At 35.2% G+C, this 24,542-nt stretch overlaps 1 protein-coding gene across 1 annotated transcript in view; it reads right to left on the bottom strand.

The window, feature by feature from the left end:
* LOC150088631 (uncharacterized) overlaps positions 1–24,542 on the bottom strand; it is a 178,780-nt gene that overhangs the window by 4,540 nt on the left and 149,698 nt on the right. The window contains exons 13-15 of the mRNA XM_090370272.1: positions 19,472–19,524; positions 7,273–7,609; positions 2,379–2,455 (exon numbers count right to left, since the gene is read on the bottom strand). Of these exons, the coding sequence (XP_090226398.1) occupies positions 2,379–2,455; positions 7,273–7,609; positions 19,472–19,524 (467 nt within the window). The remainder of the gene's footprint in view (positions 1–2,378; positions 2,456–7,272; positions 7,610–19,471; positions 19,525–24,542) is intronic.

Below are 24,542 nucleotides of genomic sequence, written 5' to 3'. Positions count from 1 at the left end.
TTATGAAATATTATGTGGATAGAACAAATCAGTTTATTGGAGTTTTGGTATGATTAATTTTGAGTTATATCTTAATGGAAATTAATAATTACAATTGTGGAGTTACAATTGCAATAATGAATACTCTTTTCTTGAGCAAGCAGTGAGGTCAAATCCAGAAATTTCCTCTCTTGTACCAGATGCAAGTTTGAGGGGAAAAGTAAAGTGATTATGCTGTTTAGATTAGAAACATTTATGGTTTCATGCAAAAAAAAATTATGGCAAGGAGTGAATTAAGGTTGAACAAGTACATAATGTAGATGGCAGTTGTACCTGAAGTGAGTGAAGCAGCCTTCACAATGTGAAGTAAGCTGTAAGATATAATTCTTTGCTAAATTCCTCTGTGACAGATAACAGAAGCTGCCTGTAATGAAAATAAGACCAGGAAGGCAATGGTTGATTATATATGAGAATTATTTTGAAAGCACAGAAGACATCCAGTCAGTTCTATCACTGGGAGTAATGATAGTTCAGTCGCCACGTGAGAAACAATAGATAGAACAGTTTGCAGTGAACTATTATTAGAGATTATTACATAAATAAGGCGCCTCCATAGCCAGGTGGGAAGGAGCAGCAGTGCATAGCACATGCTTCTTTATTAGACCGGGGTTCGAGCCCGTCACCACCAAATACGGAGGATGCAGAAAGGTCAGAGAATGACCACCGCATATCCCGGAGCAATATGGTCTTAATTGCTAATGCTCCTAAAAACCAAAACAATCTTATTACATAAATAAGGTAATTATAAAGATCTGTAAGGTATGAGAATTATAATAAAAGATATTACAACATACTGGGTAAGTCAAATTTAACTCAATTATCACGTACATTTGAATAGCAGTCATGACTGTTCTTTATCTAACATGATATTATCCAATAAAGAATAAGCAGTGCAGACATGGCTCAAGACTTGATCATACCTGGCAATAATACTTTGTGGTTGACAGTAGCAACTCAGTTGTTGTTTCGACCACTACAGTGAGAAATGGGAGTGAATGTACTTATACTGCTTCTGGTTCAATGAAACATTCAACAAAGTACTGAGACATGGCAATTAGAAATGAGAAGTGTGTTAATCTTTTTCCTTCAGAGTGACTGTAACAGGTTTCCTACCTTAAATCAGAGATCATCTTCCAGCAGGATAGCATACCTGCTCATTTCCTTTCAGATGTGCAAAGGACAGCATTGGCTGGGATAATGACTATAGAAACAGAGTTTGAAGAGGAAGGAATTTGAGACTGAGGAATGGATACAACTGAAGCAAACTGTATGGTGAAGGCTTTGAAGATGGTTTAAGGACTTTAGGAATCTATCAAACAGTGATTTCTTTATTTTGCAGTCAGATAAGATACAGGTATAACACTTAAAAAATACTACACCACTTAGTAGGAAACTGTCTTCAATAGATTTAAGATATATATTATACTATCTGTAGATGAGAAATTTACATCTTTGCTTGTGGAATTGTTTACAAAGAAGCCAGTGCTGCAGAAGCTCAGTATTATTATTATTTTTTTAAGAGTGTGAAGTGTGAGAATTTTTTTAATGAGAGAAGGACCAAATAGCACAGGAAATCTGGTGCTTGTAGCACAAGTATACAGGGAGTCTTGTTAAGAATAATTATTTTAATTGAGTAAAACAAGTTATCACAAATGAAGTTTATCATTAGATAAGACAGGGAAGAAGTGATAAATCAATGGTTCAAAGATCAGAAAATAATTTACTTCAGTTAGTTTTCCTGAAGTTTACAAATATTTAATTGTACTGACAGCTGATATGAAATGTAAATTCTTGTAGATATGTAGAACTGCATGATCTGTAGAATAATAGCAAATATGATAAAATGATAAAGGGATGAAAAAGAAATGAATGAAAATGAGATCCATGGAGTTAGGACTGCATGGGGGGGGGAGAGCAATACTGCATTGAGATGTGTGAAATTTCCCCCAATAAAAGCCCCAACTATATCAATAATTCAATCTTTGGATATATCCCTCATGTTAATTATATTTGTCAGCCTTTCTATCATGCTGGTGCATGCAGCACTTGCAAATAAATCTATTCAAATAAGCAAGTTGACATTTAAGTAGTTTAAAGAAGAAAATTCAGATATTTATCATAACTGAACTGAAAACATATATATAAAAGCCTTGTTTTTGGTGTTTTGGATTTTTTTTGGCTAATTATCACAAAAAAAAATCTATCCAAAGATAATGGAGTATCACTTCAAAAGCTGCTGTGATCACTAATAAATTCAGGGACCATTTGTCTGGTGCATTAATAATATACAAACGAAAACAGAAAAATTAATGAAATAGGCAACTTTGGTTTTTCCTTACCTGAATAATTGAAGTTTTAGATACTTTCTCTGACTCTATATTATTTCTTTCTGTTGAAAAATGTGAAATAAACAATACTGATGTAAAACACAGCAAAATAAAAGTTACACAGAAATTAAAATAAGGAATATTCCAACAACTAATGAATAAACTAAGAATTATTAAATTAAGAATTAATTGCCTAAGAATTAAGCAATTAAGATGATATTAAAAATCCACTTTTAGAATTCTGCCCTTTGTTAATTTCTTTTATCTGTTATAAATGCATACTGAATTCTTACATCAATAGAAATGTCTAAATTTACATTAACTATATTCACAACTATTCCTCTTCATGTATTTCTTTGGTATAACAGCTAAGATGGTATGTACACTCACTAATTTTAATAGCATACATAGTATGCTATGTGCAAACAGAGACTGTATCCTACTGGTACAATCACTAGCATGTTTTAACACACTGGCAATGTGTAACAAGTACTGGACTTATCAGCTGGAAAGTGGTGCAGCCATCATACTGCTAATGCAGAGCTCATAGTAGAAGGTGTATACATGAGTGCACAAATGTACTTAAAAAAAGTATTCATAAATCACACTGAGACAATGTATTATGCATATGTATCCAACATTAAGAAATAAATCAGTCAATATAAAGTGTAATAGAATAAATGAGTATGCTAAAAGCAAAAGTGTAAAAAAATTCTGATGTTTGAGACGACAGCGTTGCAGCCAACTACAAAACAAAGTCTGACATTTTTAAATGTGTTGACTATTCACAATCGTTTTCTGTTAATATTCTCCAGTACCTTCATCATCATGATAAGAGAAAATGTCAAGAGCCTGCTGTAATGTGTTTGTACTTCAATGATTTTTTTGATTTTGTAGGATTTTAATACCCGGTGAATAAAATTCTGAAACACTCTTCAAAGTAATTAACAGCTTTGTTGCATCATCAATCATCATCATTTGAAAATCTGTTGCACGCACGCACAAGATTTAAAATTTTTGTGTATGTAACAGTCATTGAAAGCTAAATATAGGTTGCAGGATGGATGGTTTAGCTGCTCATTGCAGCATTCCTTTTCGTAAAGAAGAACAATTTTATACTTGTGAATAGGCACGCTGTCAGGAAGAAACAAAACTTCTTTTGTTAATATTCTAAATTGGTAATGTAAACATTAACTGAACAAAGTAATCATTCATCATGATACTTTCTGGTAAGTAATCAACTAATAATATTCCACCACAATTCCAAAAGAAGTGACAATAATCTTGCCTACTGAATGTTGAGCAGAGAGAAATTTCTGGGTGGGATGACACTGTGTGCTTCCATTGTTTTTATTGGATTTCTGCATCAGGGTTCCAGTGATGAACCTGTGTCTCAATGCAAGTAACAATCCTGGAAATAAAGTCTTCTGTGTTGGAACTGAAAACTACCTAAAGCTCAGCAGATGACTCAACACAATGTTAATGATCAGGTACAGTCAAATTTTGTGGAACCCCTCATGCAGCCAATTTGGATACATGCAGATGTTCACGAACCATCTTTTCAATGCTACCAATGAATATATGCACCTCTCTGGCAATCTTTGAAACCTTCATGGTTGATTACCTATGATTAATTTTTCTACAGCAACAACTGCTTTGGTACTGGCACCATCAAATGGTCTTGTACACTTAGGATTGTTTTCAGTAGATTTTCAGCCATGATTAATTATATCATGCCACATAGTTATTACAGCATAACAAGGATACCTTCCTTATAAACACACATTTGTTCATGGATTGCTTTGCATTGTTTTGTACACACATTTTCTAGGCACAGAAATCTGATGCCAGATATAAACTCTTGCTTTTCAGATTTCCATTATTCTGTTACCTAGAGAAAAAAGAAAATAAAAGTTTTCATTAAATGTTTTGAGTTTAAAAATTATTTTTTTGTATATATGATGTACAGAAATGTTGATATATAATTTTTATTATTCACTCACAACAGATTTGTTGTTATTTGGTTTTTAGGAGCATTAGCAACTAAGGCCATATTGCTCCGGGATATGCGGTGGTCATTCCCTGACCTTTCCGCATCCTCCGTATTTGGTGGTGACGGGCTCGAACCCCGGTCTAATCAAGAAGCGTGTACTACGCACTGCTGCTCCTTCCCACCTGGTTGCGAAACTTTTTGAATACTCCTCACAATGAGAGAGGAAAAAAAAAAAAAAAAAAAAAAAAACCCACTATATGTAATACAGTTAGTATTAGTATTGGCAAAATGATGCAAAGAAGCAAAGCTTATACAAGAGAAAAAAATAATAAATAAAAATACTTCATTGGTAAATGACCTTTAAATTTATTTACACTACTCAACAATGCCAGGCAGAAGTTTATCACGACAATCAATTACTCTCTAGCTGAATGGAAATTTCCACAAATCTATATATAGTAAACTCTTTAAAATCTTACACCTTGGGGATTGAGAGATGCTGTATTTTAGAGAGGTGTAACTAGTAGTTGAGTACTTTTAGAGAAACACATTTCAATAAATAGCAAGCACAAACAATTGAACTTACTTATATTCGTGGATATTTATAATGACTATCTTGTCCTTCCAACTGTTTCTATGGGCAGCATGACATGATTTAAATTGAATGGTTAATACAATGGTCTTAATTCTTGCAGCAGAACAAACTTGCCTCTGTAATGAGCTGAACAAGTTGCCCTGGTATTGTACTACTTCCAACAGTTTTAGCTATATTACAATTTTGAAAACTGATTTCATATACTGCATGGCCATTCACATTGAACTTCTCTACAACTGTTTTGTCTGCCTGTAATCACTAGAGACTACCTTAAGTGAGAGACCACTTTGGTCTTGAAACAGGCTGTCATAGAAGTCTCATCTTTTAAACAAATGGCCAATTAACTTTTTGAAAAGGCTGTAATACCAGGGCAACTTGCTGCAAAAGCAAGTTTGTTCTTCATTAAGATTAATTACTATACAGGGTCATTATAAAGTCCTTGTGCAGTTTTAAATTTTCATAACTTCTGTTCTATACATGATAAAATCAATCTGTAAAAATGTGAGAAATGTAATTTAGTGAAGTTTATTATGTACTAAGAGTGATTCATTTATTTTACTGCAGTTAGCAAAAATTTTATTATTATTATTTTTTTGCAGAATTAGGCTTGACCAAATGGCTTCAATAGATGAGAAAGCAAATTGTGTGCTCTGGTTGGTCGAGTTAAAGTCTATAATTGCAGTACAAAAAATATTTAGAACCCATTACAACAAAGATGTACTACACAGGAATTCCGTAACTAACTGGATGAAAAAGTTTAAAGAAACAGTTCTGTCAATGAAACCCTACAAAATTCAAGTCCAACCAAATGTTGCTGGAAGAGAATTACCACATGATTGATTTTCTGTCACCAATTTAAGGAAAAACTTGACAGTAATGCTTCATTTATGGACCATTTAATGTTTTTTTGACAAAGCAACATTTCACATTAGTGGTAAGGTCAAACAGACATAACTGCCATATGTGGGGCACTGAAAAGCCACAAGAAGTTGAGGAACATGAAAGGGATTCCCCTAAGGTCAATGTCTGGTGTGCATTAGGAAAAGACCACATAACTGGGCCATTCTTTTTTGAAGGATGGGTTGTTAATAGTGACAGTTATTTGGAAATGCTGCAGAATTACTTTATTCCTGAAGTAACACATTTAGGATTTATAGGTGTTGTTGTTATTTTGTTGTTATTTTAGTTTTTAGGAGCATTAGCAACTAAGGCCATATTGCTTCGGGGATATGCGGTGGTCATTCCCTGACCTTTCCGCATCCTCCGTATTTGGTGGTGACGGGCTCGAACACCGGTCTAATCAAGAAGCGTGTGCTACGCACTGCTGCTCCTTTCCACCTGGCTACGGAGGCGCCCTTTATAGGTGATACAGTGTTTCAGCAAGATGGTGCACCTTGTCACTGCTCTCAGTGTTAGGCAATTTCTGAATGAAAATTTTCCTAAAAGATGGACTGATCTCTTGGCCACCACATTCACCAGATTTGAGCTCACTGGATTTTTTCTATGGGGCCATGTTAAGACTTGTTTATTCAACAAAACCTTGTTCTTTAGATGACCTTCGGACTAGGATAACTAATGTGATCCAGGGTATTACTGAAAATCAACTGCAAAACGTATTTGTAGAAATTCAGAATCATATCTCAGTTTGTATATGTAATGACAGTGGATATGTTGAGAATTAACAATCCCAAGGATAAATGTATGTAAAACTGTAATAAATTCTTTCACTTACCCTTTTCACAGATTTATTTTATGATGTATAGAACGGAGGTTACGAAAATTTAAAACTGCACAAGGACTTTATAATGACCCTGTATTTAATAAACTCATATACCATGTATGCACAACAAGTTTATATCGTCAGAATTAAAGAAATTGCATTATCTCTGCAGAAAGAACAGACAGTGATGCAAGTATCTTATAAAGTATATGATGCTTGTAGCACTGATATTTTAAAATCCAAAAATATTCTTAATATTTCTGGATTTTTTTTTTTTTTTTTGTGAAATATGCTAGCTTTTACAGAATTCTGGATTATAAAGTGCCAGATTTTACAGAGCTTAGTGTAATTCTCTTTATTTTCTAATATTCCAATCTTTATAATTCCTACAGAATACAGATTAAAAGATGTTTTTCATAATTGCCTAATAATTCTGGCAATTATTAGTATTCACAGGCCTAATTGCCTGTGAATACTAATAATTGCCAGAAATGAGCATACCCTATGTGAGTGTAACAACTGTGAGTGTAAATACGTGAGTGTAACAACTGACTGAATTCTAGGTTTAGAATAAATAATTTTTATTATCATCACTTACCTTTCTGTGAAAGAGCTAGATTTTCAAATTTGCATCTCTTATTTTGGTTAAAATAATTTCTTTCTCCATTTTTGACAAATTCAGTTAACTTTTGTGCCGTCTCTTTTATCTTTTGCTTTTTAACTTCTTTTTTGTCTTCTTTCTGGCACATCTGAATGTCATAAAGACCTTGAGCAAATATATTTTGTAAAGACATTTTACAACTACTATTTTCATTACAGAGTTGGTCGCATAGCATTCTTAATGATTTGATTGTTTTGACATTTATTACATTTATTCCTGGAAATTTTGAGATATCCACAGATGACCTAATTTTTTTATCAGCTTTCAAAATATCCTAAAAAGGATTAAAAAATGTTATTGCACAAAACACAGAAAATATACTCGGTAATGTTAGTTAATTATTAAATTACCTTTATTGTAAATAATAAATGTTAGAAGAATGTATTTAATTATAAGAATTAGAGCAGCAGATTAAGTTCTGAAAGAAGGAAATATTAAACATGCAATTTACTTGAAGATACATTTTTTACATAATTTGCCTTTACTAGTACTGCAGTGATATATTAGTGCAGCATTACTGTGAAGTGAAATACAATGGGTGAAAGGTGAAATTTAAAAAATTACTTATACCTTACTTTTATACAGTGCTCAGCTACATATGCTAAAATAGGCAACTGCATAAAGATGTTCTGATGTGCCACTTCACTTTTTAGAGTATAATGTGAACTTTGACTTTTAAACATTTTTGAAAATTTCAGGGTAACACGATTTAGCCAAGTCTTTAAGGTGGTGAGCAATATAGCAAACTGAAGCAGAACAAACAGCAGAGGTGAAGAATTTCAATAGACTGCAGTATGGTAAGAAATATATATTCATAATTAAAAAACAGTGTTGCATTATGACCTCTGTACATTCAAGACTAGGGTCACTTCAATACTGTCATGACTGAAAGACACTACAAGACTAACAAATCAACCCTAACTGGAATTTACTGCTGTAATTTATTTTAGGAGATTCTTTTAGGAATACTATATAGATGCTATAATATCTTCAGTCCACATCCCTTTAAGAAAAAAAGCACAAAAGAGTGTACATGGACTGAACCCAACAACATTTGACCTGTGAGGTCAAATAGTGAATATTGTATTTGCCTGAATAAATATTCACTATTTAAATTTAAATATTTAAATTCATTATTAAATCTTTTAAGCCACATCCCCAATCTTATATAGTCTTGAAATGAAAAAAAAAAAAAAATAATAAATAAATAATAATAATAAATAAAATAATATACACATGCACAAAACTAATCCCAATTTGGTGCTAATTGTGAAAATTATAAATGTAGACATGCAGTTTCTAGTAGTCTACTTGAATGAAGAATATTTATTTGGAAGAAAAGAACCAAAAATGCCAATTTTGAACAGTGTTGTTCAAAATTCTGTATGCAACAATCAGAACAACTCTATAGTGAGAAAGTTTCGTGTTGTTTCATGTAGTGATATAACAGGTGTGATTTGAAGCTGTGTATGTACACACATTCCAATGTTTCTGAAACTTCTGGAAGCATTCCAGATTAGGCTTCTTTTGGAATTGTATTAGTTCCTGTTTCACATTCTGAATAATTTTCTCAGTGCAAATCTGTGACCTCTTAAGGAGCAGAATTTAAGCTTGGGGTGGGGAGGGGGGAATCATAAGGAGCTAAATCTGCTTCACAAGAAATTTTTATAAAAAGAATGAAAAGCACTGAGTGTGCAAGGGCATTGTGATGCATGCACCAATTGCCTTAAACCCACTTTTCTGAACAGCACTGTGAAATCATCATAGAACTGTTCTGTAGTATTTCTAGTTTACTGTTTGACCATGCAGAACAAATTCTTAATGACCATAGTTATATACCCACAATTTGACACCACCAGTAATGATGGAAGAAACAAAGTGTAGGTCAGCAGCAGATTGATGATTCCAACATATGAGAATTCGTTCTCTAAGAATTAGCATTGAGGACGTAGGGAAAAAACTTGGCTGAAACATATCACTTTCCGAAATCTTGTTAAAATTGAAACTAGCAACTTTATGGACAGTTAAATGAATCACAAATCATAAAATTTTTGAAGTTAATGCTGCCAGGGTGAAGATTGTCCAAATGGACAAGCAGCTCTCTTTTAACTTTGCAAACTATTAGTCTGAAAATGAAACATAGCATCTCCAAAAGTGGTTTTAACATTTCATGGATTTCTGTGCATTTTTCTTTAATAAGAAACAAAATTTGATGCAAATTTGCTGTTCAGTAAAATCACTCATTTTAAAGTGCAGCAAAGACAGAAAACGCCTATTCAATGCAATCCAGACTGACTGCAGTTAAATGGGTGATTTAAGCATTACTATGTCTAGATAAGTCACTGAACAAGTTTCAAGAGTTACAACTTGCCATGATGCTGCAATTTCAAGATACAAAGCCAGTCCTCAAACTTTTTGATCACAACTCATCCATTACTTAAGAAACGTTAATTTGATTTGGGTTGACAAGAGGCTTTAATACCATTAAAAAATTAGGTATTATTGTTCCCATTAGGATTCCATGAGTTGACAACATTGATTTTCAATCTAAACTAAAACTTCATTTCTTGGTACAGGAAGAATATCCAAATTCTGGTTGTCCAAAACTTGTCCCCCACCCCCACCACCTTCTTGCAAATTTTGAAATGTTCTGGATGGTTATCTGGTTCTCTTAATTGGTGCTCCAAGTATTATTTATATTTAACTTCAATAATATTTACACCTCAAAGCTTCTAAAAATTCATTTGGCAACTTGCTTCTCACTTTATGTTCAACACATTATAATAAATACAAATGCAACAAGGCATAATACTATAAGAGTATACATCATAGATATCTCTTAAATTAAAACAACAACAGTAGTGTAAAGGAATCTTTCAACTGCATCCCATATTGTGATCATCCTCCACAACAAGTTACCATGTATTGCACTACCTTGAATAAGTAATGCTTCACTAATAAAGAAGACTATTGTTACTTCCTTTTGGTGGACACCATCACCCAGATGGCACTGTTTCAAGGTTGTTGGCCTTTCATTAATGGGTGGGCAGGTATAATATTATCACATACACCTTTTGGCATCTTTCATATTGTGGGATTAACTTCACAACTAGGTTGTGAAGTTAATCCCACATGATGGCAAAACCAGGGTACCTGCCCACCCACCAATGAAAGGCCAACAAGCCTTGAAACAGTGCCATCTGGTTGGTGGTGCCCACTGATAATAAGTAACAACAGTCTTCTCTATTAGTGAAGCATTACTTATTCAAGGTAGTGCAATACATGGTAACTCATTGTGAAGAATGATCACAATATGAGATGATTTTGTGATTGAAATTTAACTAGCCATAAAGTTACTAGTTTCAATTTTAACAAGATTTGGGAAAATGATGGATGTAAGGCAAAAACTTGGCTGAAATGCCAAATTTTTGCCTTGCATCCTCAAGGCTAATCACAGAGAGCAACAAATTCTCACATGTCGGGATCATTAACAATGTGCTGCTGACCTACACTTTGTTTGAAATGATGCCTTTACACTACTACTATTGTAGTTTTCTTTTAAGAGCTATCTACACCAATATTCAATAATTAAACATATTTGTGTATTCCTCACACTCACTCACTCACTCACACACACACACACACACACACACACACACACACACACACACACACACACACACACACACACACACACACACACACACACACACACACACACACACGTGTGCTCAGTCGTACACTGAGTGCAGTGGAAAAGCTTCTAAATAAAAGCTTTCTCATTCCTATTTTATAAAAATGAGAAAGCATTTATTTCTAGACAAATAAATGAACACTGCTTTCCCTCAGCAGCTTGATAGCCTGGTTCTAAGTAACTTTTCAACTCCTAATAACCTACAGCATGGGAATTAATAAACCTATACAAACTCTTTATACTGTTTATAAACCTATATGGAACCCTTATACTGTACAGTAAGTCCCTGACATGCGTAAGAGATACGTTCCAGGACTTCTTACTTAAGTTGAGTTTTACGCAACTTGGGAATGACAAAATAAAATATTTTGATATGCCAAAATTACAAAAACCACATAATATCCTCAGAAGAATTAAAGAAAAATAGTTATATATTTTTAATTAGTTCAATTAAAACTTTATCTGGGGGCAGCAGTGGCACATAAGAAAAGAAAACATAAAAGGAAGAAAAAAACGGATGTCATTGTACTGTAAAAATGGATATGTATTTCGTAGCCTTGGTTGTTATAGTTGACTTCATTGGTGCCGATCCCTTCACCGCTTCTTGTATTGTCTTTGTCCTTTATTATAGTGTTCAATATTGACACTGACAAATCTAAATTCTGCATGATACTTGTTAATGTTTGACCATTTTCACATATCCTCATTATTTTATCATAAATCCTCGTTATCATGGTGCCGACCAAGAGATTGCTCTTGGAAAATGGTCAAACATTAACAATGTGCGGAATTTAGGTTTGTCAGTGTCAATATTGAACACAATAATAAAGGACAAAGAAAATACGAGAAGTGGTGAAGGGATCGGCACCAATGAAGTCAACTATAATAACCAAGGCTATGAAATACATATCCATTTTATAGTACAGGGAGATCGCTCTTGGTCAGCACCTCGATAACGGCCAAAATGGAATTTTCTGTAAAGAACTTCACAGGGTTAAGGCACAAACAGACTATTATCACTTCACACGAGCTCACATTTTACTAAAACACATTTCTAAAGGTCACTACCACAAAACAATAAAAACAATTTGCAGTTTCCGATTTATTTGGCTTTTCTGTTAGTGCAATCTATTATAAAGAGGTAGTAAACTCGATCTTATTGCATTTGCGATAATACTGATAGCTGGAATTCTGTGGGTTTATAAGTTATTATAGTGAAAAGTGTGTCCCCTTCACTGAAGGGGACACAAAAAAAAAAAAAATAAAAAATAAATTTTTAGGATCTTCTCATCATTCCTATTTTTTAAGCTTAGTAAACTTCTTACTCCATATGTCACTTGTGTAATTTGTGCATGCTATGTTTGTCGTTATTGATTGCTTTTTTTTTTTTTACTGTTTTAAATTTTACAATCCTAAAAATTTAAAGAATTAAAAAAAAAAAAAAAAAAATTTACATAAGTCTGAAGTTACGTAAGTCAAGGACTTACCGTATTGGCACTGAAAGAGGAACATAATGGTACACTTTTGTGAGTATAGTTTCATAACTTTATATTTTCAGACTGCATTTAATATTGTGATAATCTATATGAAAATAATGGGGAAAAATCAGCACAGAATTGAATGGAGAATGTGTTGGTATTCTGCTCTACTGGCAGTTGGCTGTCTGTTTTTTTGTCAATTTGTCTACATGAATAACTTTTAATCTTTTTATGACTCATTTTTTTTTTTTTTTTTTTTATGAGAACCCCAAACACGAAAGGTATCAAAACCTATAGTACTTAGTACCATGCATGGGTTGAAGGAGAAGTATGGGGAGAGGGGGATGCCGGAAACTTTGTTCTAGAGACTAAACATGGGTTTCACCACTTCAAGCCTCCAATAAGCAAAGTGATGGTATTTCACCGGTTGATGAAAGTCATCTACCACCTGAAAATGCAGGATATGTTAATGGTTAAAAATAAGGTAATGAGAAGCTAGCAATTGAAAAATGCAGGCAGAACATACTTGTTAATATCTCCAATTGTAATCAAAAGGATCAATAATATGCCATTTAAAAAAAACGCACTTCATTTTTTTTGAATGGCATATTATCGAAGTGCTTTTGTGTGTAATTTATATCTGCTCATGTGTCAATTTTTTTTTTTTTAACTGGGTTTCCTAATTGCATGTTTCTCATATTTATTCCAATTGATTCTTCAGAAATCCTTTTATCTGCATCAACCCACTCTTCCGCATCTATTAGATTCATTTCACATGCAAGGATTGAAGAGAAGAGTTCTTTAAACATCAATGGCCACCACAATTACCTCAAAGGTCAGTGCAAAGTTTTGCCTTGACTGAATTGTATGCTTTGTATCCTTGATGATGTTAGTGTCTCAAAATTCTTAAAATTCAAAATTGAAATCTTGTCAATAATAACACTTAGCACATTTTGCATGACTCCCTGGTCCATAAGTTGTATAAGGACTGTCACATTTGGAGAAAGATAAATAGTAAAAATATTTCTGGATCGCAATTCAAGTTCATTATGATAGGATGTGTATATGTTGCAATTATTACGTAACAAAATGCCCTTGCTTTCTTTAGGCATGCAAATCTTGTGGAAATTTTAATTTACCAAGGAAACAAAGTCATGAAAAAAAATTAAAAAATCTTCTTGTTTATCCAGGAATTTAATTACCCTGCATAATTCCACCAATAAATGCCAAACATTTTAAATGCTAGTGGATGCTATTATTTTCAAACAACCAACAATTTGACATGGCGAGTGCCAGTGGCATTTGTGTGAAATTATACTATAAGTAACTCTTTATTTAACTTAAAGACATCTGCACCTTTTTCATTACAACATGTGAGAGTCTTGTTAGGAAAACAACACCACAATAAACCTTGGCATTATATCTGCTCAGGTACTAAATATCTTTTTACTTTTTTTTTTTTTAAACTTTTACTTGCCCCTTCCATGATAAAGAAGTGATGACCAAACACAATAAATCATGCCAGGCACTGCAATGTAACTCACCTTAACAAGTTGGTTAGCAAACAAAGGAAATAAATGATAGTGCTACACCATCTGGCTGCCACTTGAAGAAATGTGTTAGCTTTTTTGAACTCTTGGAAATGGCACTTCCAGATGAATAGAATAATAAAAATTAATGGGCCTCTTAGCCAATTTCTGATTAATATAGCTTTACAGATCATCCAGCATTGTATATTGCAGCTTGAGCTTTTATTGTACTATGATTCCTGATGTCAAGTCTTTTTACATATAGTGTTTTCACTTCAATGTACACTGAAAGGGCAGAATTCACGGGATACATGGTTCCTGAGCAACGAGAGGCTGTCACTGACTCTCGTTGCTCAGACTCTCTTTAAACATTACAGCTGTCAGTTGCAGGCTCCGAAAAAAACGATGTGTTTGCCTTTTTATTTACATAATTGTTATTTTACATTGTACTTAATACGTAGTCTTATAGTTATAGTTACGCTGGTTATTTTTTATTTTAATTTAGATAAACAGTTTTTGTAGATATACGTAATACTTAATAACCGTTATTTCGTTCGATTGCAGTCATTGTTTTTGTATATAGTGGTAGGGAATTCAAATTTTTAACTGAGGTAGTTAGGTAGCTCTAATGTATAATTTATAGAGTATTACGCTTCACTGTTTCTATTAGATAGCGTAGTATTGACATTTAATTAATTTAATTTATTTATTTTATTAATTTAAAGTATCATGCCCCAAACTAGAGCAGCAAAGCAACGGGCTCAAAGTGGCAGGAGTGCTGTGACTTGGGGGAGAACTGAGGGGGCGATTCTCCAACGCATCACAGCCTAAAAAAATGTGCAACTTGTGAAATGTTTGCCGAACTCTCTGGAACGAAACATGACATTGCCATGGGGGATGTCTTTGTGTGTGCGCGATGTAAGAAGTGTAAGGAAATCAGGCGACAACTCAGTGTTGTTATGGCCCTATATGAGAGTTTGAAGGACAGGGTGGATGCCCTCAAAAGATCTAAATTGAGGGCCCATCAGGCTCTCAGCTGCCCACATCAACGGCAGAGCTTGCACTTGGTCATCGCGCAACACAGCCGCAACCCCCAAGGAAGAATGCGCTGGTCCCTCAGGAACTAGTAGTTGTTGGAGACTCTATTGTCAGGGAAACGGGAAACATACTTTGTAAAAAGGATAGGTGGAACAGGACCGGGGTATGTCTGCCAGTGGCAAAGGTTGATGACGTTGTTGAGCGGATATCATCTTTTAAGGGCACAAAAGGTGATATAGTTGTACATGTTGGCACTAATGATATTAAGAGTAGGAGACCAGCAGAATTACTTAACAAGTACAGGTCACTGTTGAACAAAAGCCGAGAATTAGGGTTGAATTTGAAAGTGTCTGCAATTCTGCCCAGACACGATAGAAGGGAGTATATGATGAGAGCCTTGTCGATCAATTCGGCCCTGGAAAGATTGTGCAAGGCTCAAGGGGTAGAATTTTTTTCAGCCTGGATTGTACTTGTTAACAGGAGAGACTGCTTCTATAGGGATGGGATACACCTAAATAGAAAGGGTGCAAGAATATTTGCTGATGCTATCGAGGCAGTGTTAGGTGGGTCGGAAAACTGCTAGCTTGGGGGGGGGATACCAGGACTAATAGTTTAACAGTAGCCGTAGGCAGAGGTGAAGGTGATTCTTGCACAACTTCTATTAGAATAAGTAGCGACCTGGAGCGTGGGGTGTTGGGGGTTTCAGGGACGGATGGCAGTCATCCTGAAATAGGTGGGTATATGGGATGTGTTAGGGTAACTAAGAATAGGAGTAGGAGCATGTATGCTTGCATATATACATGTATGCTTGCATATGTTGGGCATATACCAATGCTAGAAGTATAGTAAATAAATTTGATGAATTTGAAGTTTTGGTCAAGACATCAAAGGCGGATATTGTTGGGATAGCAGAGACGTGGTGTCACACAGATATAAGGAATGCTGAACTGGAATTTGGGGAGTACAATGTGTACAGAAAGGATAGACAGGATAGAAAGGGAGGAGGTGTTATGCTGTTAATTAAGAAAAACATAAAATCAAAACAAGTGCATCCAGTTGATATAGATGAACAGTGCACTGTTGAGTCAGTTTGGTGTGACATAAGCACTGCGAAAGCAAAAATAAGAGTAAGAGTGTGTTATGGGCCTAATGACTCGAATGAGTACAATGAAAAATTGTACAGAGAAATAGAGTGGGCTAGTAAATCAGAATGTCTTATAATGGGGGATTTTAACTTCCCAGATATTGACTGGAACTTGTGGATTGGTCACTCACACACTAGTCAGACTTTTGTGGATTTATTGGATGATTGTTTTCTGCAGCAGCATGTTCGAGAGGCAACCAGAGAAAGTAATACTATTGATCTGGTTATCAGCAGTGATCATTCGTGTATTAAGAATTTGCAGATAAAGGAACCACTAGGTGGCAGTGATCACAGTGTACTGATGTGGGATTTACTTAAAGATTTAATTACCATCAGGGGTAAAGGAAAGGGTTTTTACTTCCGTAAAGGTGAGTACAGTGGTCTCCGACAGTTTTTAAATTCTGTACAGTGGGATCAAATGACGACGTTACCAACAGTAAATTCTAAGTCAGAAGCATTCAAGGAATTAATCGTGGAAGCTACTAAAAGTTTCATACCTATTAAGAAATATTGTTCAAGGTTTAGGCCTAAATGGTTATCTAATGAACTAATGCGACTCGTAATAGAGAAGAAAAATGCATGGGATGCATATAAATTATCAAGCGACTCAGAAGCCTATGGCAGATATAAGCTAGTCTGTAATCAGGTGACAAAGGAGGTTAGGCAGGCGAAGGCAGATTACGAGAAATCCTTGGCAAAAGATGCTAAGAAAAACAGCTAGGATTTCTTTACTTATATAAACTCTAAAAGGAAGGGGATGAATATGATTGGTCCACTTGACATCGATGGTTCGACTGTTGATGATCCTGCTCAGATAGCAAACAAACTGAATGAGTATTTGGCATCTACCTTCACACATGAGGAATGATTAAGGTTTGAAAATGGCAGAAGGTTATCAAATTGTAACAGGGTGCTTAATGATTTTGTAATAACTGAGAGCAAAGTGGAGGAGAAATTGTTGAAGGTAAACATAAGAAAGGCACTTGGGGTGGATGGGATCTATCCAGTTATATTAAAGGAGGTGGCAAAACAACTAAGCAAACCCTTAGCCATAATTATGAGAGAATCCTTGGACTCAGGAGAGGTTCCCACGAATTGGAGATGTGCAAATGTATCCCCAATTCACAAAGGGGGATCGAAGGGTGACACGAGTAATTACAGACCAGTTAGTTTAACTTCTGTTCCAGGTAAAATAATGGAGTCACTGGTTAAAGATGCATTGCAGGATCATCTAGACAAGACTGCAGCAATAATTCAGACACAGCATGGGTTTGTTTAAGGGAAAGTCTTGTCTGACAAATTTGATAGGATATTATGATGTGGTTACAAAAGAACTGGATGCAAAAAATAATTTTGATATCATATATTTGGATTTCAGGAAAGCTTTTGACACTGTTGCACATGGAAGACTATTGTACAAATTGGAGCAGAATGGAATTAAGGGTAAGTTGCTACAATGGATAAAAGGATGGTTAAGTGGGAGAAGACAGAGGGTGGTAATCAATGGGTGCTGCTCTTCTTGGACTAATGTTATTAGTGGAGTCCCACAGGGTTTGGCGTTAGATCCACTGTTGTTTTGTATATTTATCAATGATATCGATGAAGGTATATCAGGCTTAATGTCGAAGTTTGCAGATGATACAAAGGTTAGCAGGGTTATTAATGACAGTAATGGCAGTGTGCTACTGCAACAGGATCTAGATAATTTGGGCAGATGGGCTAAGAAGTGGCAACTGAAGTTTAATCTTGACAAATGCAAAATACTGCATATGGGTAGAAGTAACCCCAGAGAAACGTACCAACTGTGTGGTACTACACTTTTAAGGTGGTAGAAAATGAAAAAGACCTGGGAATTATTGTGCAGTCAGATATGAAGTTTTCTGAGCAATGCAGACAGGCTGCCAGGGCAGGTCATGGGGCTTTGTCAATGATATATAGAAATTTTGCTAGCAGGGAAAAGGAGGTGATTGTCCCTCTGTATAAGGCAATGGTCAGGCCACACCTTGAGTACTGCGTACAGGTCTGGAGGCCTCAATTTAGGAAGGATATAGATTTGCTTGAGCGTGTACAGAGAAGGGCAACAAGATTGGTGAGGGGGAATGAAGGGATCCTCTTACCAAGAGAGGCTTAAGTTCTGCAAATTGCAGTGGCTGGAGACTAGGCACCTGCGTGGTGATCTGATTGAGGTGTATAAGGCCTTGAATGGGTTGAGCACCCTGAATTCTGATGGGATCCTTCCACTTTTTCAGATTACGAACCTAAGGGGGCATAAATTCAAATTAAGAAAAGACAGATGTAGATTAGATGTGCGGAAATTTGCCTTTAGCCAGCGGGTGGTTAATTGCTGGAACAAACTTCCATCTGTCATTGTGGAAGTTGATAGGTTTAATAAATTTAGGAGGAACTGGACAGGCATTTGGAAGGAATGGTGAGATTTTTTTTTTTTTTTTTGGCTGATGCTGCATAAGCACATACACTTGCTTTCTTGCATCAAATGCCACTGCTACTACTACTACCCCCCCTCTCGCTAGTGGACGAACCCACGGCTTGGCAGGTATAGGGGTACACTGCATTCACGTAGATGGTAATTCGATGTCAATATGAATGAACGTCATGAGTTAACCAACTCTGAAAGAGGGATGATAGTGGGTGCCCAGTTCGTTATTGTTATTATTTTTTGGTTTTTAGGAGCATTAGCAACTAAGGCCATATTCCTCTGTGATATGCGGTGGTCATTCCCTGACCTTTCCGCACCCCCCGTATTTGGTGATGACGGGCTCGAACCCCGGTCTAATCAAAAAGCGTGTGCTACGCACTGCTGCTCCTTCCCACCTGGCTACGGAGGTGTCCGCCCAGTTCATGGGTCACTATCAAATTACAGAGCTATATGCTATTCTGACATCAGTCATCTTTTGGTACATAAATGTTTTTGTATATTTATGTATGCACATTATGCTTCTTTAGTTCATTCAGTTAATTCAAAACTACAGCTATATGAAATAGAATGTTTATTTTTTATTTATATTCAAATAACTTTTATAATCAGGACTTCCATAATAGAGCACAAATCTGTCCATATGGCAATATCTGTATTCATGTTCTGCATTTTCAAACTGTAACCAAAGAGCTCTCATACGTACACTTCAAGAACCCCAACACAGCATCAGTGTTTTCACATAAATTAGAAAACCTAAAAAAAGCATGTTGTTTTAAGCTCTTATTTATTCAAAATAAATAAGATTTAATTTATTACCTGAGATACTGAATTTGTTTTAGAGACTTTCTGTAGCTTCTGAATTTTTCTTTCTGTTTAAAAATGAAGAAAAATTATACATGCACAAACAATAGAATAAACAGATAAATAAATGCAAATAATATTTAAATTATAATGGATAACTATCGGAACAGCTAATTAATGAATACTTTATTAATCAGTTGTTCAGCAAAGTATTTAAAAATACTGTCCTCTCTTCAATTAACTATCAAAATAAGTCCTGAATTCTAACATCAAAATAGCTTTCTGTAGAAGGAAAACTAGAATGAGTTCATTGCTTGTATAGCCTGTGGTATGTATTCTAAGGTTTTCCTTGTAGTTTAACCCATGGTAGTGGTGGGTCATCTGACATATGATCATTTAAAATAATGATCCCATTTAATCGTAAATTAGTGAATAAAAATCAGAAATTTTTTTCTACCTTCCTAAATATAGACAAACTTTTATATTGCAGTCATTTCTGTAGTGATTTTTTACAGTTCTTGCAGCATAACTGAGTGCAAGAACCTGTCAAATGAACCTCCACAAACTTTGAATTACGTGTTTGTTTATAGTTTCAGGTTACTTTCTTTTACCCTCCCACTAATTCAATAATATTTACAGTATTTACAATGTTGCCCTACTTGTTTTTGAAAGATTTATTACTGTTTTCATGAGAACACAAAGCATGTTATTCACTCAGATGGCCATACTCTGCGTAAAGCAATACAGAATAAGGCCAAATTTCATGTGCTATAAAGTGCACCAAATTTGAAACAAATTTTGACAAAATGAAAAGAAGTGAATAATAGTATCTAATACAGTAGAGTTAAGATAATTCAAAATTGCAGGGGCATAAAATTACTCTAAATCACCAAAATTTATACATGTTTATACAGATTATAAAGCACTATCAGTGAATTTCCAGCTCCAAGAAATCATGTTTTTGAATACTTTTGCTGTTTTATTGACTTAACTCTCATATTATATCGTACTCTATACTACAAGTACTTTATCATCCTAGTCATGGTCACTATTTATTTTTAATTTAGCTAGAGATTTTGCAGGTTACCTTAATTTTTGTAGAACTGTTGTTTCGTTCGAATCTTTCTGCACTTGTTATAGTACAGAGTGAGTGGTAGGAGAATACAAATTTTAAATTGTGGTACATAGGTAGCTCTAAAGTTTTAATCAATTAGGTTGGCATTAGTTGGATAATTTTGTTATATATTATAATTAACTTAGCTCAAAATCGCTTGTTGGGCATATATCTTCGTGTTTAGCTAAGGATATAACTAATTTAACATTGTGTTCATTAGGGTATAGCATAATACGTAACAAGCCATTTAGGAATCTATTAAATTAGTGTAGTATTGACAATTAATTAAATAAATGTATTAATCTTATTAATTTTCATTGTAAATCAATTGTATTTAAATGGAAACCATGCCCCAGACTCGAGCAGCAAAGCAACAGACACAAAGTAGCAGGAATGCTGTGGCTCAGGGGAGAACCGAAGGGGATGATTCTCCAATGCATCATAGCCTAAAAAAATGTGAAACTTGTGAAATGTTGCAGTCCTTTCTGCAACAGGTCATGATCTAGCCAAGGAGGATATCTTTGTGTGTGTGTGTGTGTGTGTGTGTGTGTGTGTGTGTGTGTGTGTGTGTGTGTGTGTGTGTGCGCGCGCGCACGATGCATATAGAGAGTGTTAAAAAATTAGGTGCTAACTCAGTGATCTGATGGGCATCTAAACAATCAGGTAGCTGTTTGCGAAGGAATTAAAGTGGGAGATCCATCAAGCTCTCAGCTGCCGAACTCAATGCCAGAGCTCACTCTTGTGCATTAGGCAACATAGCAGAAATCTTCAAGGCAGAATGTGCCGGTCCCACAGGAGCTACATATTGCCGGCGACTCTATTGTCGGGGAGATGGTAATATACAGTAAACCCCTGCGAATAGTGGGTGTTACGTTCCTGAGAAACGGTGCCTATAGTAATAAAAGGGTTCCATTCCAAAGTATGAAATATATAAGAAAAACTAATCTAAAATTTTGTCTATGTATGTATTATATGTACCTACATAATATTATAGTGAAATACAAGCATAAGGTATCGAAATGAAAATAAGAAACAATTTAATATTAAATGTAACATTTATTAGAAATTTCAAACAAATCTTTCAAAAACATATCAAGAATATGAGTTGCTTGGCGAAAAATAACTCTTAATCGAAGTTTGTTTCTTCATTTTTTTTATTGAGCTCCTTTTGGATTTCTCTGTAAGGCAAGAGTAATTGTTCTAGGTCTCGTTTAAACTTGGTGCTTCTTTCCAAATCAGGATCCATTTTCACCACTTTTTCTGAAAGTGGAATGGAGAGGCTAAAGATTTCCTTTAATGATTTGTTATTTAATTCTGGTATAACAACGTTGAGATCTTCTTCTTCAGGATCATTTTGGTTCTCATTTGACCCTGTCACTAATTCATCCAACTCTTCTATTGTAAGTTCATCTGCATGAGTCTCAATAAGTTCCTGATTGTCTGTTGCATTGATGTTTTCAAAGCTCCCACCTTCTATTCCCTGTGTGATTGTTACAATATCAGCAACCAGTTCACTGCCATTGGGAATTGTTTTAGCAACATCCACTTCTGGCCACAATTTTCGCCAACACGCAGTTGCTCTTGATGCCAATCAGGCAATCTGCGATGTTATAATTTTTCCAACTTTGACTTACAGTTAAGTCTGACTCCCTTTCCATTTTTTCAAGCCAGTAAAACTACTCCTAACATAGGACTTAAATGCAGCAATCACACCTTGGTCTAGCAGTTGTAAAAGTGATGTGGTGGTGTTGGGTGGCAAAAACACAATTTCAACGTTCGGGTGGTCAAATGCTAGACTGCTTGTATGCCCTGGTGCATTATCAACAGGAAGCAAAACTTCGAAAGGCAAAGATTTTGAAGCTAAGTAACTTTCTACCATAAAGCTATCATTAAACCACTCTTTTTAAAGTGTAGTTGTTACCCAGGCTTTTTTATTGGATTTCCAATAAACTGGAAGATGTTCTTTATTCTTTTCCTTCAAAGCACATGGATTCTGTGATTTATACACAAGCATCGGTTTGATCAAGTGTCCAATAGTATTTGGACAAAACAAAAGAGCAAGCCTATCTTTGGAAGCTTTGAATCCAGGAGCAGATTTTTCATTTTGTGGTAAGTTCTAGCTGGCATTCTCTTCCAAAACAACCTAGTTTCGTCTGCACTGAACACCTGTCCAGGAACATATCCTTTGTCTGTAATTAATTTTTTTTAAATTTATTCAGGAAACTTTCTGCAGCCACAAAATCTGCTGGTGCAGACTCGCCTACAAGTTTCACATTATGATGTGGCCTTCACATCGATTTTTAAACTTTTCAAACCAGCCTTTACTAGCTAAAAAACTTATCCCGCCGGTGCTATCACCAGTTCTGCTAGTGTCGATAAAGGTGTTTTGCCTTTTCACGAATAATGAGTGAACTTAACAGAATTTTATTTTGAGTTTGGTCTTCTATCCACAGATTTAAAGCTTTTTCCATTTTTCCTAATTTAACATCACAAGTTACAGAGCAAATTTTTGAAGCGATTAGTGCGTTTTCAAGGACAATATGGCGTATTTTTACTTCTGATTTCTTGACTGATCGTACCATTGACTCGTTGATTTTATGTTTTCCCACTGACGGCAACACTTTCACCATTAGAAATTTTGTCTAATAACACAATTTTACTCACAAATATCACCACCTTCTTTGACCTTTTCACAATTACCTTTTTCACAATTACCTTGTTATTCGTAGCCATATTTTTGTAAGAGTTAGAAAAGAACTTGTTCACAATAAAGTCACTTTCTTTTAACCATAACACACACTCGAAAAAGTCTGTTTATACTAACACACTGCAAAATGGTAGATTTTTCACTTTCATAAGCATATCAATTAAAAGCAAACGACAAAACTTTCCATGACAAGCACATAACACATAGTGAACAAGGATTAGCTGGATACAACCACACTTGCGATTGTGGCACCCCTCTCTCCTACCCACTGAGGATTATTTTCACTGGGCAAGATGATTTTAGCCATGCCTATATTTTTTATGGTGGAAAATGTTCACGGTGCTTTAAAATTCACATTTTTTTTGGTTTCATTTTATATTAAATCAGTAACCATGAATACAGATAACACGAAGAGTGGGGATTTACTGTATTGTGCAAAAAGGATAGGTAGAATAGGACCAAGTCTGCCAGGGGCAAAAGTTGATGATATTTTAGAGCAGATATCATCTTTTAAGGTCAAAAGGGTGATACTGTTGTACACACTAGAACTAATGATATTAAGAGTAGGAGATTTTTTTTTTTTTTTATTATTTACTTTAGCAGCTACAAAATAGCAAATAAACATGCCTTAATGTGCAGATCTGCAGATTCACTTAACAAGTACAGGTCAATGTTGAAAAAAAAAAAAAAAAAAAAGCCGCGAGTTAGAGTTGAATTTGAAAGTGTCTGCAATTCTGCCCAGACACCATAGAGAGAATACATGATGAGAGCCATATCAATGAATTCAGCCCTGGAGAGATTGCGCAATGCTCATGGGGTAGAATTTTTTTCAGCATGGTAGATGCTAGTTAACAGGAGAAATGACTTCTACAGGGATGCAATACACTTAAATAGAAAGGGTGCAAGAATATTTGCTGATGCCATCAAGCCAGTGTTAGGTGGGTCGGAAAACTTCTAGTTTGGGGGGGGAAGATTGGTTGGTTGGTTTTGATTTTATTGGCACATTAGCAACTAAGACTATAATGCGCCAAGACCCGGGGGGGGGGGGGGGGGGGAAGAGTAGCTGCAGGCAGATGTGAAAGTGATTCTTGCACTGCTTCTATTAGAATGAGCAGTAACCTGGAAAGCAAGGCGCTGGAGATTTTGAGGACTGGTGGGAATCATCATGAAGAGTTATTAAGGAAGGAAAATGCCGTAAGTTTATCAAACTGTAACAGGGTACTTAATGATTTTGTAATAACTGAGAGCAAAGTGGAGGAGAAATT

The sequence above is a fragment of the Mastigoproctus giganteus genome, chromosome 3 (assembly GCF_048544385.1).
Source record: "Mastigoproctus giganteus isolate SK-2022 chromosome 3, ASM4854438v1, whole genome shotgun sequence".
NCBI classification, from domain to species: Eukaryota; Metazoa; Arthropoda; class Arachnida; order Uropygi; family Thelyphonidae; genus Mastigoproctus; species Mastigoproctus giganteus.
The sequence above is the reverse complement of the archived record's forward strand: the minus strand, read 5'-3'. Positions and strand labels throughout refer to the sequence as shown.